Here is a 17,283-nt window from a genome sequence, read left to right on the forward strand (position 1 = left end):
TTGGGGTTGGAGTTCCAAGTGGCTGTGAACAGCCCACGGTGGGTGTTGAGAACCAAACTGGAGTCCTCCGGAAGAGCAGTTACGCAAGAACACTTAACTGCTGAGCCATCACTCCAGATCCTAGAGAACATTCTCCATCCAAGTCCTAGCCAGGCCTAACACTGCTTAGCTTCTGGGATCAGATGAGAGTGGGTATGTCCGAGGTAGCATGGCCGCAGACTGCTTTCTGCTATGCCCCTGGCTGCTTTTGCAGAGACAGGGGACAAGTGTTTGGATGTGTCAGCACAGACACAACCTCCCGTTTCCCAGGGCTCCGACTCACACGAGCCTGAAGGAATCCCTCTCCCCTCCATGCAACCGTTCGATTTTTTTCCCCTTACTGTGACTTTCATTGTGTGGTGCTGAGGACTGGATCCAAGGTCTTGCATGTTTGAGTTTAGTACTCCACTGGCAGGCTCCCACTGGCAGGCTACAACCCCAGCCCCGGATACCTCTTCCCATGTAGGAAACCCTACATGCTATGTCTACTGTGTAAACAGCTCGTGTTGTCATTCATCCTGTCCATTCTGGGCTGTTGAAGTATTTTGACTCTGTTCTGTCTGTGAGCCTGCTTCTCTGCTCCCCAGCGTTTGTGGGTGCCTATCAACTGTCTCGGGCCTCAACTCAGTCTGTAACAAGATTTGAGAAAGGTAGAGGACCTAACCAAGACATACATTTCTCTAGCTGGAAGAACCTGGACGGAAGTGAAGGCCATAGCTAAAAGGCCAAAGTAGGCCAGTGTATGTGTGCTTATGTGTGCTGGTATTTAAGGAACACGCTGAATCACAAAGCACCATTGTGTTAAATATGAAGATGGTGAGAACATAGGCTAGAAGCAGCACTGGGCTGGCCTGGATGTGGAGACTCCGAAAGTCTCAAAGCGAGCACACTGCCCGCCTGCTTTCTCTCCAAGCGCTGGGGTTGATGTCGGCACAGGTAAGAGCAAGGCTGAATCAGGGTAATGTTCCTCCCCCACCCCCCAATATCCAGCCCAGAAAGATCAGTATGGGCACAGGGCTTGGGCAATGAGTGACCTACTAGGAACGTTGTCTACTACCTCAGCCACTCTACTGGAGAGACACAGGACACCAACCATCCATGCAAAGGAGCACACAGGGCTTGTGACACTTGCTTCTTGGGACAGCAGAGAATTCTGGACAAATAACCAGGTGTGGTCTTCTCTCCAGCTGGCTGGGATTATGTTTTCTATACCCGTGTGTTATTAATTCTAATATCCAAAGACAGAGAGGCTAGAAGAAGCCCTGGAGCACTGGGATGGACTGGATGTGGAGACTCAGAATATTTCTCATTCACAGATCTTTTCTCCCCTCCCTCCCACCCAGAGGTGATGGGGATGGAGCCCAGGGCCCCACACATACTAGGCAAAGGCTCCGCCACTGAACTATACCTCGAGCTATACCACAACTGAATCTTTTAACAAGTCTTTAAATATACTGGAATTATATAGATATTGTATGTGGTAACTGGTGGGGCCTCAGAAATCCCTTTAATGACATTTAACTGGCTTATATTGTCCCTGTATGGTTACATTCTATAACTGTTAAGCTTTAGAGTAATGTTAAGAGAAAAAAAAAAGGCCCAAAACCAAAAATATACTTCCTCCCTCCTGGTTTTTTTTTTTTTTTTTTTTTAATCTGCTTTTAAAACTGGTCTTTCATCCAGTAAAGTGGGTCAGTGACTCAAACTCTGCAGTATGTGTCACACTTAAAACGGAGGTGACTAAGGAGAGGCCGGACACCAAACCACTTGGAGTCTCCATCAAAGAACATTAGAGAAAACTCTGTCCTAAGGAAAAACCCCTAGTGGGGAGATAATTAAGTCAGCCAGTCCCCCAGTCCAGGGGCACTCACCTTCTCTACCCTCGCCTCACTCCCCTGGGCTCCACCTGCAAGTGTCCCAGGCCCTTGCTATGCTTTTCATTAGGTTTGTAAACATGATTATTGGTGTCGGGGTGGGGTGGGGTGGGGTGGGGTGGGGTGTGGGGGTGAGGGGATCAGTTTTCTCTCATTCTGGGGCAGCAACTACTCCACAGTAAGTAAAATGTAGAATGCCAGTGTTGTGATGGTTTGCCCAGAGAGTGACACTATCAGAAAGTGTGGCCTTGTTGGAGTAGGTGTGTCTCTGTGGGTGTGGGCTTTAAGACCCTCATTCTAGCTACCTGGAAGCCAGTCTTCTCCTAGCAGCCTTCAGATGAAGATGTAGAAAACTCAGCTCTGCCTGCACCATGCCTGCCTGCCTGGATGCTGCCATGCTCCTGCCTTGATGATAATGAACCTGTAAGCCAGCCCCAATTAAATGTTGTCCTTTTTAAGACTTGCATTGGTCATGGTGTCTGTTCAGTGCAATAAAACCCTAAGATAGCCTGCTTGTACCATGTGTGTGTGTGTGTGTGTGTGTGTGTGTGTGTGTGTGTGTGTGTGTGTGTGTGTGTCCTCCATCACTTTCCACCTTATTTTTTGATTCAGGGCCTTTCGCTGAACTTGAAGACTTGAAGGATAGGCTGGAGCCTGAGGGATCTTCCTGTGTGCTATGTCCCCACTAGTCTCCCTTCTCTGGAGATACCCGCGTCTATGCTGGGACACCTGGCTTTTTATAGGCATGCCAGGGAAACCGGATCCTCCAAATAGTGTGGGAGGTGCTCAGGTACCCCCCAACTGAGACATCCATCTCCTCAGCTTCTACCTTAAGAAACCCAAGTGGCCTTTGCTTTTTCCCATCTGATCAAGAGGGACAGAGCCGGAGCTGTGCTTGCCACCAATCCTTTATTGAAACTGGCAACATACACACTTTATAATAGAGCAAAAATAACGTTCAGTATGTACAGCCTCTGTGGGGGGCTATCTGACTACACGCCAGGCAGAGTGAGGGCATCAAGTCTTCAGCGTGTGTACACAAGGACACCCAGACAGACGCCGTTGTGCACACTACAGTGAAATGACTTTAGAGGTCCAGTGGAAATTCAGTATGGTACCAACAGCCTCCTCCTCCACGCATAGCTCGGTCAGTAGCCATTTACCTGGAGTCTGAAGCCGAGATAGGTTGTGTGGCTATGAATCTCTTGAGCGAGACCACCTCTGCAGATAAGTTTGCCATTCCCTGCTTCAAATACAAATTCTCAGCTTCGGAAACCTTATAGCCACTGTCTTTGACTTCCACCACACCTGTTTTGAAGCTACTCTGAGTTTTGCTGCTCAGTTCTTTGGGATGCCAGTGTTCCGATTTGAGGGACCAATCTTGAATGTTCGTCACCTGCACCGAGAAAGGAGGGAGGGAGGAATGGGCCATGCCCGAGGTGCCATGTTTCTCCAGGTCAAAATGTCTTTTGGCGATCGCGTCGGCGGGTGAAGAGAGTTTCTGTATGCCTTCAAACTCGCTGTCCAAAGCCTCCACTTTGACCTGCATGGCCTTGGCTTTAATCCGGAGCTTGTGCGGTAAGGCAGAAGGGTTCACTTCTGGAACCTTCACCACCGTGGCGTGGACCCGTTGAAGCTCCACTGGAGAATGGATGGGGCCTTTAGGGACCTGTTGCTCGTCTTCCCCATCAGAAGACTTGCCCACCACACCCTCATCGGCCTCTGAGGTTCTCGGGGAGTTGCTAGTGGACCCATGGACCTGCAGGAGGGGTGGGGAGTGGGAGTAGGTGGAGAAAGAGCTTCCTATGTAGCTCTGGTAGATGGAGGTGGAATACGCGCCCCGCTCCTCCCTGGCCTCCCTGGCAAAGCTCTCCAACTCCACGGGCTCCTGCTTGATCACAGGGAACTTGTTCTCGGGGCTCCGGCAGCCTCCCTGGGCGGGGCTTTCCTGGGTGTGCTCCACAGAGGACACCTCAGACACATCAGAGAGCGAGCTCTGGGGAGAGTGCTTGATGACTGAGATGCAACTTCCGGCTACCATCGCAGGCTCGTGTTCGTCCACAAACGAGCTCACGGCAGCCTTGGATGTCTGGTAGTCCTGAAAGTAGACAGCTGTGGAATTACTGAGTTTCTGGATTTCTTGGGCGTACGCCGTGGAGCTAATTAAACCGAACTTTAATTTCAGGGAGAGCAGCTCAGCTTTTAAAGTGGCATTTTCTTCTCCCAGGGCGATCAGCTTGTTCTCCAAAACCAGGTCATTGAGGCGGCGCTTCTCCCGAGACCTTTTGGCAGCTTCGTTGTTTTTCCGCCGTTTCTCCCAATACATGGCGTCTTTCTTCTCATCTGGAATGAATTCCCGTTTCCTCCGACACGCCGAGGATTTGCTTTTCCCCATGTTCCCTTCGTTCAGGAGCAAATCTTCACCTGAGGCTAGGTCCTCGGCCACCTCAGCTAAGGCAGAGTTCAGCAGCAGCATCTTGTCTGAGCTGCTGGTAGGATCCAGGGGTGCAGGCTCCTTTTTGATGGTCTGCATTTTTCTCAGCTGCATCAGAAAGGACCTCCTCGTCCTACAGACCCGATGGAGGAGACAAATCACTTCCCCAGTCTTCTTTCAGGTCTTAAGGACTTTAGCCTCTCATCCATCAATGGGTCCTTCTGTTGTCCGGCTCAGGGTAAATCTGTCAGGAGCCTTTCATGGGTTATCTGCAATAAAGGAGATCACAGTGAGTCCCTTGGGCCGCTATGTGCTAGGAGCTATAAAAGGGGGGTGCTGTGCTGAGCAGTTAAGGGGTACTGGTACAAAATAGCTCAGGTCTTTTCTTTAAATGGGAAAATGATGTAGATACACAAACCCTTCCACTTCAGTGACAAAGAACCTCTTTGCCTTGGACTGTGTGGTCCAGGAGAGAGAGGAGCTCAGGTACTTGGTCATTTACTCACCCAGTCACTAAATCTGTCATTCATCCTTCCATGCCCGCCCTTCCTCTCTCCACCTACCCAGACTTGGACCCATGCAATCCTTCCGTCTAGTCCTATGCATCCATCCATCCATCCATCCATCCATCCATCCATCCATCCATCCATCCCTCTATCCCTCCCTTCCTCCTGCCCTCCCCTCTATTCTGGGTCAGATAGAGGAAAGCTGTGTTTAACAGAGATAAAGGGCAAGTGCAGGATCATACAGGACGATTCATCACAGGGAGGAAATGACAGACAGCCCTACAATGGTGACCAGAACTCGAGTGAGCACAGCCCTGCTTCAGAATGACAATAGTTAACTTGGCTCTGCCAAGGAAGTGCACACAAGAACTGGGCTAAGTAAACTCTGTTACCCTGCTGTCCTACCCCCAAGGGCCTGGTGGTCCCCAGTCTGCCCAGGAAACTCCTCTGGCTTTACCATCAAGCTGCTACCCTTATAGGAAGTACCTGCACTTATAAAATTCAAAATGCAAGGAAGGCCCTTCAGGCTTACCGGCCAGACTTTCAGAATTGACAGCCACAGTGCTTTATGGAGGTCCTAAAATTCAGCATAATAGACTTTGGTTATTTAGTCCCTTTGCACTAAAACAGTTACTATTCAAGGGGACTTATTATTTTTTTTAAAAAAATACAGCTCTCTTGCAAGTTAAGATTACTTCAAAACCAGAGAATATAATTATGGAAAGACCTTCTTTCAATCTTACTAATTAGTTTCAAATAAAATATAAGAACTGAAAAATAGAATCATCAACTGTTTTTCACTCCCACGAATATAGTATTTATAATATGAGCTGGGTCTCACTTTGTGCGCATGTGTGCGTGTGCGTGTGCATGTGTGTGCGTACTCATGTGCATGCTGAGGGTGGAACCCAGGAGTGTGCTAAGTAAGCCTTCTACTCTAAGCTTTGCCACAAGATACTAAATCCTTTCCTGGGGCTTTTGGATTCCATCCTGCCTCCATAAAGCAAAGGTACACACAGCCCACACACATCATTACTCCCTGAGGCGTCCTTCCTCAGGCTCTGTCACCTTGCCTTTTGACATAGAGTAGTTTCTCTCATGACCCAGAATTTGCCTCATAGGTGAGGCTGGCCAGCCAGTGAGCCATAGGATCCTCCTGTCTCCTTCACTCCATCTCCTCAACTGCCAACTGGGAACCATGATATCCCGTCTCTTTTTAAATAAATGGGCGTGGAGATCAGGTCTCCATGCATGTGTGCCAGATACCTCAATGGCTAAGCCATCTCTGCTCTCAGTCACATAAACCTGGTCACTCTTTCTGTCTTTTCCTCAGTCCCAAGAATGTCAAGGTCACACAAGGTTCTGCCCATCCAATTGGGCCACCACCACAGGGAGCAGCTCCCCAACTCAAAGGAAGCCCAGGAGCCACTGACGGTGTGCTTTCTGACAATGACACCCTGTCAGATACCACTTCAAGGAGGGAGACACCACAGGCCAAAAGACAGCTTGTCAACCTTTAATCAAAAATACGATCTCTTTCCAGGGCAGCCAAGGCTACACAAAGGCTATCCTGCCTTGAAAAAACTGACCAACCAACCAACCAAAATAAATAAAAAATATAATCTCTTATCACCTCCATACAGGCCCTGTCGTCCAATCTGGAAACACGTCCCTCTGCACAGTGCAGGGCATGCATGCTCCTCCTCCTGCTGCCTTAGGCATGCAGTCAGGCACTCCGATGGGGTCCTCACCCTTAAGTGGTACTGAGCTGCAGCCAAGAAAGATGCAGACCTTGGCCTTTCCTGTTGTGGGCTTCAAGTCTCCACCAAGCCACAGGTACTAGTTTTTAAATACCACACAGTCCCTTCCACGCTATTTTTCTGGGGTATTTTTTTCCCTCCCCATGTACTTATGTTTTCCCCCACATACTTACTTATCTCACTTCTTCTTTAAAACCCAGTTCTTCCTTAAAACATACATTGTATTTCATTTACACAGTCCACCATCTGTGAGCTACTCTCCCCACCAGCCTCATGATCTCTCCACATCAGCCAAGCTTAGAGACATCTTCAAACTGTGGATCACATGTTTGTGTGGATCTGGTTTTGTGTGTGTGTGTGTGTGTGTGTGTGTGTGTGTGTGTGTGTGTGTGTTAGTCATGACAGGTCACCATGGCCAAGCTGAACAGGTAGCTGATTCTATTTAACCACAATCGGCCCACGGCCAGGGCGATGACTCAGATTATAAAGCCCTTGACTTGCAAGTCCAAGAACTGGAGTTTAATCCCCAAAGCCTATGAGAAAGTCTGGGAAAGGTGGTTGAGACTATAACCTCAGTGCTGGGGAGGCAGAGACAGAAGGATTCCCCCGGGCTCACTCCCTGGCCAATCAACCTAGCCTACTATGTGAACTCCAGGTCTGTGAGAGACAACATCTCAAAAACCAGAATGGATAGACATCGGAGGAACAAACTTGGAGGTTGCACTCTGGCCTCCATACACACATACTTATGTACCAGTAGGTGCATGCGGTCACACATACCTATGGGTTACTAGGTCACCGAATAAGGAACACCTACTGTGTACTGAGCACTGAACTAGACTGAAGATTCTAAGAGTGGGGAGGTTGTGCAGGCTGAGGGCCAAACTGCAGAGCATAGACAGGACAGAGACACATGCTCAGGCTTTGATCATGGTGGGACCTGAAGTGTGGACCCTGCTGACTCCACTCACACCAGATGTCATTTATTTGGACACTGAAGGACTGGGGACATAGCCTACCTCACGTGCCCCCCTTCAGCATCTTCAGAGGCTCACAGACACAAGTGGCATCCAAAACTCATGTGATAGCCAACCTGAGACCTCAACCTAGCCTGGACCCTGCTCTGACCCCTCACAGACCCTCCCTACATCCCTCCTTTCAGTCCCAGACACACACAGCCTCCATCTCTCTTAGGTACGAACCTCATATAACTAATTATGAAGTGATTCTAGGGACAGGAAGGTACCATGGACCTAGCTAGAGCTCACTCCACAAGTTGGCTACACCAGGAAGGACTGTCCAGAGCTGCCCTCAATGGGTCTGGGCTATTTCACAGTCAGATTTTAATCTCCTGAGAGTAGTTGTACCTATGTTGAAATAGTGAAAAAGACATACAGCTATTGGCCTTGAACTTGTGATCATCTTATCTCAACCTCTTACACCTGTTCCAACCACCACCACCATCATCATCATCATCATCATCATCATCAATCTTTAAAAACATATGTGTTTATTTGTATGTTTCTGTGTGGCTATGTACATGCCAGTGCCTGCAAAGACCAGAGACTTCAGGTCCTTCAAGAGCTAGAGTTACAACACTTTGTAAGCTGCTCACCGTGGGCACTGGCAACTGAACTGAACTCAGGTCCCCTGAAAGAGCAATATGAATTCTTAAGTGATGAGTTATTTCTCCAGCCCCTTTTACTATCTTAAAAAAACATATACATGTATGAGTGTTTTGCCCACCTGGTACACTTGGAGGTCAGAAGGCACTGGATCTCCTGGACCTGAACCCAGGTCCTCTGTAAGAGCAACAAGTGCTCTTAACTGCTGAGCCAATACTCCAGCCCCATTATAGTATCTTTTAAACAAAACCAAAAGTATATCTATTTCAACATTGTAGATTGTCTTAGTTATAGTTTCTACTGCTGTGATGAAACACCATGACCAAAGAGCATCTTGGGGAGGAAAGGTTTTACCCGACTTCCACTTCTACATTGCTATTCATCAATAAAGGCAGTCAGAGCAGGAACTCAAACAGGGCAGAAACCTGAAGTCAGGAGCCCATGCAGAGGCCATGGAGGGATGCTGCTTACTGGCTTGCTCCTCATGGCTTGCTCAATCTGCTTACCTGCCTGGGGTTGGCCCCGTCCACAATGGGTGGGGCCCTCCCCCACCTACCACTAATTAAGAAAATGCTCTACAAATTGGCCCACAGCTGAATCTTAGGGAGGCATTCTCTCATTGCTGCCCTTTCTCCAGTCCTCTCTGGTGACTCTTTTGTTAAGTAGACCCACATGGAAGAAGCAGCCAAAAGACTGACCCACCAGCCAGAGATCATAGCAGTTAAAACCAAAGATGGCTCTCGAGGCTGTGTTCCTCAACAATGGATGCAGGGAAAAACACAGCTGACAATATTTTTATTTTATTATAATATTCATAAAGTGTGTGTATGTGTGTGTGTGTGTGTCAAGGCTGCAGGCTAACACTAGAATATTGCCTTTATTACAGCTCCCAGTATCTGCCTGTCTTTGCTCTCTATGTCCCCAGCACTGGGGATCCAAGCATGCTCTACTGCCCCATGGGTTCTGGGGATTCGAATCCAAGTCCTCATATTCCACAATAGGCACTTTACCCAGTGAGCCACCTCCTCAGCACAGTTGAGGCCACCTTCTAAAACCCTCAGCGTGCATGATGACTGCTTCGGATTCCAGTTTCTCTCTTCATGACTAATCTAGCCATGACTTCACCAGTGTGTCACCGTTTGAAATCAACACAGGCCGCTGGGCCACCTTAGTCACTATGTTTCTTTTTTTGGTGAATAACTGACGCGAAATGCCAATTCTATGATGTTACCCCCTGTTAGCGCCATTAACTCCATTACATCCATTAGCTGATAGGACTGCTTAAAGACACAAATAAAAAAAGAGAAATTGGGGAGCAGGCATCGCGTCACGCCAGTTGACATACTTTCCCACGCCTACTGTGGAGACACCATCACTGTTACCACGTGCTTTCCTCTATAACCTGCTACAGGCAAGAGCTGAATTTCATAAGCCCAGATCCTTGAGTATATTTAAGTCAGATGACCTAAATACTTGTCAATTAATAAGACCTGACCTAAAAAAAAAAAAAAAAAAAAAAAAAAAAAAAAAAAAAAAAAAAAAAAAAAAAAAAAAAAAAAAAAGGCTGCAAAAAGAATCCAAATAGACAACATAAAATCGAGACAAGAGTTCATCCTGCAGGGGTTCCCCCACAGTTGCTACACAAATGCATGTGCATCTCCAACCTCTGACCTCCCAGAGGTGACTTGTGGCAGGCAGTTCACATTCTACAAAACCAGAAATGAATAAGTCCTGGGCAAGGAGCACAGAACACTGTCCTTGTTTAGATATCAAAAATCCATGACAAGGCTGGTTATGAGCTGCCTGGTGTGTGTGTGTGTGAGTGTGTGTGTGTGTGTGTGTGTGTGTGTGTGTGTGTGTGTGTGTGATAGGAACTAAACTCGGGTCCTCTTAACAGGGAACCAACCTCTATCTGTGAAAATTGTGGAAGTTAACCAATCAATTCATCACATCCACAGACGTGAGCTGAGCCTTTTATCTTTACAAATCTTATTAATTATATCATGTGGGTCCATGTGGGGGATCAGAGGCCAGCAACATTCAGAAGTTGGTTCTGTTCTCCCACCGTGGGATCTGGAAACTGAATTCAGGTCATTGGGTTTGCGCAGCAAGCACTTTAATCCACTGACATTTTACATCAAGAACAAAACACTCTAGTTCCTGAGTGCTTAGCTCAGGGCCTGCAGTCACTCAGCAGTCCAAAGTCCACCCAGGGCCAGGAGAAACACGTGCTTGACACACACATGGGGCACACACACACATGAGCCATCTCTCACTGCCAGACCAGCCCTATCCCGGCAACAAACTGACCCACTTTTTCTGTTTGGATGCATCTGTAAATAAATGTGTCAAAACCTGATTCAGCTTACGGGAACAGAAAAGATTCCAAGTTCAACAAGGGGTTACTTGAAAATTAGATTTTAACCTTAATGAATTAGATGGCAGCCCCACATTTTATTAGCCCACCTGTGTACTTTGTTGATTGAAACATGAACTAGTGTTTAACTGGCAATTTCTACAGTGCAAGGGTTTGCAACATTATGTAGCAAGTCTGAAGTCGGACACAAGCAGGAAACACAGGGGCACCCATTAAAGCAACTTCACAGCTTGAGGAGATGAAGCCCACAGAGAGACAACAGTAGGGGGGGGGGAAAGTGGACAGAGACAGAGACACACAGAGAATATACGCATGTGTGTGTGTGTGTGTGTGTGTGTGTGTGTATATATATATATATATATATATATATATATATATATATATACATGTATTTTGAAAAACCTTAGATAAGAAGCTTCAAAAATGGGAACATTATACCTGTGAAATAGCAGTTTGAAGAAAGGATACTGTTTTTATTTATGTGCTACTGTGTGAACATCTGTCACATTGTACCAGTGCCTGTAGGGATCAGAAGAGGGTACTGGATTCCCTGAAGCTGGAGTTAACAGTCAGTGGTGAGCTGCCTGCTTCTGTCCTCTGGAGCAGTAGCAAGGGCTGCAGCTCAGTCATCACCCCAGCCCCTATTTGTCACCTTTTTTGGAAAATATAATGAATTGATAGAATTAGTAAGTCCCTCAGAGTCTTTCTTTTTGACTTTGCCATGACCATGAGCTTCTAATCCTCCTGTGTCCACCTATTCTTCTGCACTGGTAGGTATCCACTCTGACATTGGTGTATGGGGTGTTGGAGACAGGACCCAGGGCATTGGGAATACTAGGTAAATGCTACCAGTTGAGCTACAGCTCCACTCTCCTCTGCATCTTAGGGACACAAACGTCACAACCTTGACTAGTTAGAGCATAAGGGGAACAACATCACAACATGACAGAAGAGGGTGTGTGCTGGGGACCCGGGATGGCGGAAATGTTCCCAATCTCCCCAGCCTGGTTTTTAACGTTCTCATTCACTTTCCTAATCAGCCCGTGACTACAAGTACCATTTATTGTGCCGTGTGCCTTAGGAAGAGAGTGGAAGATTTATTTGAAGGCTACTTAATTACATTTAAGATCCCTAGAAAGTTAATAAAAGACATCGTGTTCTGATCATTGAAAGGCTTATAAACACCCAAACTCCAATGAAACCAGGCCCACAGAGCCCGGATTATTAACGAATGGCATCCAGCAAATCCCCACTAAACTTCAAAAACAAGCCCAAACTCTAATTAAAGCCATATGAGAAACAAAATCCGCCCCCCGCCCCCGCCCCACAACCCGTTTCTAACTACAGGAAAATTAGTTACAAAGAAATGTGAGAGGTAAGTGGGGGTGGTGGCAATAAAAACTCATTTTGAAACTGAAAAACCCTCTTATGTAATTGTCTGTGGGCAAAGGTCAGTGTCTTTCAACATTCGCTTGTGAGTCCAATCTGGATAAAAATCAACTCAAATAAAATCGAGCAAAATAACAGGATATCAAACAATGTGCTAACCCCTGTGAAACTCGGGGCATACCTGACAAAAACAAGAAGTGAGCATCAGAGAGGAAACCTCAATTACATTGTTTGTTATGTTTGATTCGAATCCCCAGCGTGCTCTCATTCCTCAATACAAATTAAAAATAAACAACTCTTAACAGCATCAATGCCATCTGGGTCACAATGGAAATAATGAGGCGCGCGCCTCATTATTCCGAAGCCGGGTAAAAATAACGCTGAGCACTCTGACCCCACCTTCTTTCCAGCCCACGCTTCAATCAGACCTACATCTCGGAACCCGGGAACCCACTGATGATCACGGCTAGGTCAGCTAGAAATCTCCGCTGGCGGGAGTGAGTCAGGGGCCTTGCTCAACTCTGGGCTCAGCCTTTCACAAAGGGTTCTAATTTGCAGGCTGTTGCATCATGGTGATGTTATAATTGCCAAGATAAGCCCTCAACACAGAAAAGGAAACTGTTTCGTAAAGTACAGGGAGCTTGTGTTCACTCTCGTTGAAGGGACAGGCAGACCGGTGGAGGAGTGAGAATGCAGCTAGCACAACTCCCAGCTTTTGAAACTCTACGATAGACCGCTTACCCAGCTTCTCTGAGCACCTGTTTTATAAAGTGGGGGGTGGAGGGTGCCCAGTGGGTTCTGCCTTGTTTAGTAACTGCCCTTCATATTTCTGAATCAAGGCACTGAGGACTCCGGGTTCCAGCCCTTTCTGCAAGGCACTATTTTGAGACTGCCCTGGGTACTTCGGGCCCAGGTTTCTTCAGCGAGGTCAAGAGTCATCAGTCTAACGGGGCCCGGCTTTAGTTGACATCCACACAGCTCCACATACCCTCTCTCTAAGATAGCGTACACGTGCACAAGTGTCGGTGAGAATGCCCATCGCTGATGGTTTAGAAGAAGAGATCAGCCAGGCTAGAGAACTCAAGTCACAGAAAATTCCAGGGATCTGGAAAAGGCCAAGCTATTCTTGCTGTGGGGACTCCGTCACCTCTGTTTCTTCCAAAACTTCCTAAGACGTTACCCCAGGTACTTGGGACCTTGAAGCACTTTGATGCTTCAAGAATTATCTTGGTACAAACATTAAATAACATGCACAAGGCAATACTTTTTCAGGGGTAAAAGAGAAGGTGAATCTTTACAGGCCCAATACCAACCTGTCTTCATTCTTTCTGTGAGATTCGGTTCAGTAAAGGAAAACCAGCCCAAACATGAGCATTCTGGAAACATTTACTGAGCTCCTTCTAACTGTGCCGATCCACAGGCTTCTTTCCCCTCAAGTTTCCCTGAAAGGCACTGAAGGTCTATCAAATACTGGGGAGAGAGAGGTCTGGGCAGCACCTACACCTGCCTTTTTTGCATCTCCCAAAGCAGACTCCCAAAGAGGGTCCCTAGGGTACCCAAGAGCATCATTTGATGCTGAATTCCAGGTTTGCCATCCATAGACTGCAGTCTGAGCTGATCACCCTCCAAACACCAGGAGGCTTTCCTGTGCTTCAGAAGGCCATCTGGAGAAACCTGGAGCTTTGATGACGTAGAGAGAGGTACTTTTACAGGAGAGACAGCTGCATCTATGTGGGTGATTTTGAATTAGGGACTCCCGACCATATATATAATCTCGGGCCTTGGATCAAATAAACTTTAGCTACAATAAGAAATAATAAAAAAAAAAAACTTGGGCTCCACTGTCCATGTTCAAGCAAAGACCCTCCTATCCATCACGGTCAAGACTGCCCTCTCCCTTCTTTCTGTAGCCATTTAGAGGTCCTGCTTTTTCACTCAGTGAATGGAGAAGAGAGCTTGCCTCTGAAATTCAACGGAGACTCCAGAAACAAAGATATCTGTGGGGGTCGCGGCTAGCAGTGCTAGCTGCGCTCCGGAGTAGAGTCAGCTCCTGGCTCCTTCTGCCTGAGGCTGCACTGTCCCGAGGCCCAAGGCCACCGAGCCTGCGCCCAGGAGGCACGCCTGCTCTCCGCCTCAGGCCACCCGGCTCCCGGCGAGCGCAGCACACCGAACTGCCTCCACCCCGTTCCGCGGCCGCGCCCCCACGCCGCGCTGCTCCCCAGGCCCGCCCCCCGCCGGGTGGGCGGCGCAGCGGGGCCTCGGCGCCGCGAGGACCCCCGCGCCAGAACAAAGGAATGCGGGAGGGGCCGGGGAGGCGCGCGGGCCACCGCGAGGCGCGTCCAGTCGCTGCCCAAGGGGAGCGTCTTGGGTCGAGGTCTCTGCCTGCCACTGCCAGGCGCGTGCCCGGGCTCCGGGACCAGTGAGGGGCGCAAGGACGCATGATGAAAGGTGGCGCTGCAAAGTCCCCCCAGCCCCCGCCTCTGCAGGCTTGGGTCGTCCAGCCCAGCACGCAAAGTGGGTCAGGGTCTGCTGCTGGGGGGGGTTGGGGGGGGAGGCTACTGCAACTGCAGCGTCTTGGAAAACGGCTGAAATAGGGATAATAATACGTTTCAGGGGTCAATATCTAGAATGTCTCCGCCCCCTAAAATAATATCGTAGTTCAATTATGTAAATGATACGCTAAGAAAACTATATCTCACAGACACTATTAAATACGTATAGTCACACATCATTACACTAAGTAAGAATCCGGGAAGAAATTTAATATCCGGATACTTACCATATTATTCTATCTCCAAGAATAAAACTAGGTTATACAGGCAAAAATACAATCTACTAACCTATATATACTTCCCATAACTCATATCTGATCTGGGGGAAATTATGATGTCAAATAAATACTTCTGACCTCATTAGCCGTTGTTATTTACAAAAGCCAGAAAAGAAGGTGACACTTGGCCATTCCCTGTTGGCCTCTGAACGCAGCAGTTCCTCCAAAGTGTCCTTTAAAATGATAAATGGGGCCCCCGCGTTCACCAGCAGTCTCTGGGCGCTGCGAAATGCCTTCCTAAAAATACAGTCTTATCAGAGGTCTTGGAAGGCGTGGAGTTAAAACTACAGCAAATGGCCTTGAGCTCGTATTTGCACACAGCCCTGAAGAAACCAGAAATAGCACCGAGGCCAGGATTGTTAAAATGTGATAGGGCTATATTTAGAAAGACGTACATTTCTTTTAGGGTAAAAGACACACATTTGGCAAGCATGAGCTATGTCAAAGCTTAGTCGGTCGTCACTTTCTGGCTTAAAATATCCTTTAAAAGAACCAACAAAACCCCTGTTGATGATGACATTCTTCAACGCTGAGATTGCCCTACTTTCTTTGTGGCAAGATTATAAAATCACGTAATTAGCTCCCTTTCTATGCTCAACAGCCAGCAAATTCGGCAGTTACATAACCTCACATTTCCAGGAATCTATTAATGATTTGTCTTGTGGTGTCTTTAAAAAAATAAGCCAATGACGATAAGGTGAGAAAGAAAAAAAAAAGAAAGAAAAAGAAAGGCTGATGAAACGCATGGCATTCCAGTTGGGAAAAGTGGGGAGGCAAACGTCACAATGGCTCGTCCGGGTTTTAAAAATAACACCTCGGAACATTTAAGGACCCCCCACCACCACGCGCATTACTCCAAGACTAGGATTTCTTCTTTCTTAATAATGAACTGCATGGAATAGTTTTTAAAATATGCTTATTTGGGACGGAACAGAGGTACCAATAAGAATTTAATAGCCAACGCTGCGCTAAAATGACCAAATCATTGCACACATACGCGCACATTCTCACATCAGCTCGTCCTCGGTGCCCACGTTTCACCGCTGGCCCATTATGCAATGTAAGAAAGGACACATCCCTCCACCTTCCCGAGGGCTCGTAAAACATGGTGACGACAAACGGGTTGGAAAACGTCGGTGCCGACACAGCGCCTGACACAAACAAATGCCGCGCAGGCATCTCCGATTGCCGTCACCGTTGGTACTCCCAACCCTCCTAAGCAAATCAAGACTCAACCCTCCCCCTAGCTGGCCCGGATTGGGGACTAGCGCGGAGAGACCCCGGAAAGCAGGGCACGTCGTCTGGCTGCTAAAAGGATCGGCCTCCACTCCGCCTCCACGGCGCGCTCTTCGCCACCGAAACATCAATTTTCCTGAAATCCGGAGACATTATGCAATAGCGGGGAGGAGGAGGGAGCGCGCGGCAGCCCGGGCTACGTGCGGGCGCCAGGGCGCTGCAATCAAAGCAGCTACCTTAAGGTGGCGAGTCCCCCCTCCTGCCAAGGCAGCAAAAGTTTATGTAATGCATGCCCCGCGCACACTCGCCGTCTCCCGCCAGCCCTGCGCCGCGTCCGCACGCATCCCGCGCCCTACGCCCGCCGGCCGCGCGCTCCAAGAGCGGGCACGGAGAGGAGCTGGGCCCCCGGGACCGCCGGTGGGCGGAGCGCTTACCGTGGTTCTGCTCCCTGGTCCGAGAGGGGGAAAAGAAAGGGCGGCTGTAACCCGGCTGGTGGCGCCGGGGCGCGATTCAAGCTCCGCCGGGCCCTCAGCGGGCGGTGGCGAGGGCGCGGCGCGGGAGACGAGCGGGCGCGCCGGGTCCGCGGGCGCCGTGGCCGCGCCGAGAGATGTGTGTTAGTAGGTCAGTTCCGAGCGCCGCGCTACGTCGCCGCCCGCCAGCCCCGCCGTGACGGGCGGCGGCCGCCCCAATCCCGCGCCCGCCCCCGCCCCGCCCCGTCCTCTCTGCCGCGGCGCCACTGCCAGTCCGCGTCCTTCTCTGGCCGCGGCCGCAGCTGCTACCCGCTGTCCGTGGGGACCCACGCCGAGCGCTATGTTGCGCAACGGGACGCACCGCGGAGCAACCCGAGACACGCCTAAGAGGAGCCCAGGACCCTTTTGCCCATTGCCGGCCGCGCCCTCCGGGTCGCTGCGCTCGCTCGTTGGTGCCAGCACCTTTTTTTTGTTTGTTTCCCGTAGAGCCACAGAGGGCTGGACTACCTGTTGCCAATAGAACCCCGGGTGAGGGCTATGGGGACCCGGGCGTGGCGGGAACCTTGGCCTCCTTGTGCCCACGGTCCCCTCTGAGACCCGGAAAGGGGCGCGGCAGCCGGGCTACGCCGTGACTGAAATGTCCCGCTCCTCTCCCGGGCAGCGCCGGCAACCGCAACAACAAACAGCGCTCCCGACACAATTAGGGCGAAGACGACCCCTACGAAGTTGTTGCGTAACATGGT

General features: G+C 49.1%; 1 protein-coding gene across 5 annotated transcripts; it reads right to left on the bottom strand.

The window, feature by feature from the left end:
- Positions 1-2,803: 2,803 nt before the first annotated feature.
- On the bottom strand, positions 2,804-16,711 carry Nfil3 (nuclear factor, interleukin 3 regulated). 5 transcript variants are annotated; one of them, XM_021215510.1, is made up of 2 exons: positions 16,505-16,711; positions 2,804-4,616 (listed from the first exon to the last, which is right to left on the bottom strand). In XM_021215510.1, exon 2 carries the CDS (start codon positions 4,459-4,461, stop codon positions 3,073-3,075), a length of 1,389 nt encoding a protein of 462 aa, XP_021071169.1. In that variant the 5' UTR covers positions 4,462-4,616; positions 16,505-16,711; the 3' UTR covers positions 2,804-3,072. The 5 variants fall into 5 exon arrangements, with proteins under 5 accessions (XP_021071169.1, XP_029403466.1, XP_029403467.1 ...); XM_029547606.1 differs by lacking the exon at positions 16,505-16,711 and adding an exon at positions 14,913-15,998; XM_029547607.1 differs by lacking the exon at positions 16,505-16,711 and adding an exon at positions 14,784-14,870.
- Positions 16,712-17,283: the final 572 nt, after the last annotated feature.

The sequence above is a fragment of the Mus pahari genome, chromosome 16, assembly GCF_900095145.1.
Source record: "Mus pahari chromosome 16, PAHARI_EIJ_v1.1, whole genome shotgun sequence".
Taxonomy (NCBI): Eukaryota; Metazoa; Chordata; class Mammalia; order Rodentia; family Muridae; genus Mus; species Mus pahari.

Coding starts and splice junctions, on each gene's coding strand:
- Nfil3 (XM_021215510.1), bottom strand. CDS start 4,461: ATGCAGCTGAGAAAAATGCAGACCATCAAAAAGGAGCCTGCACCCCTG.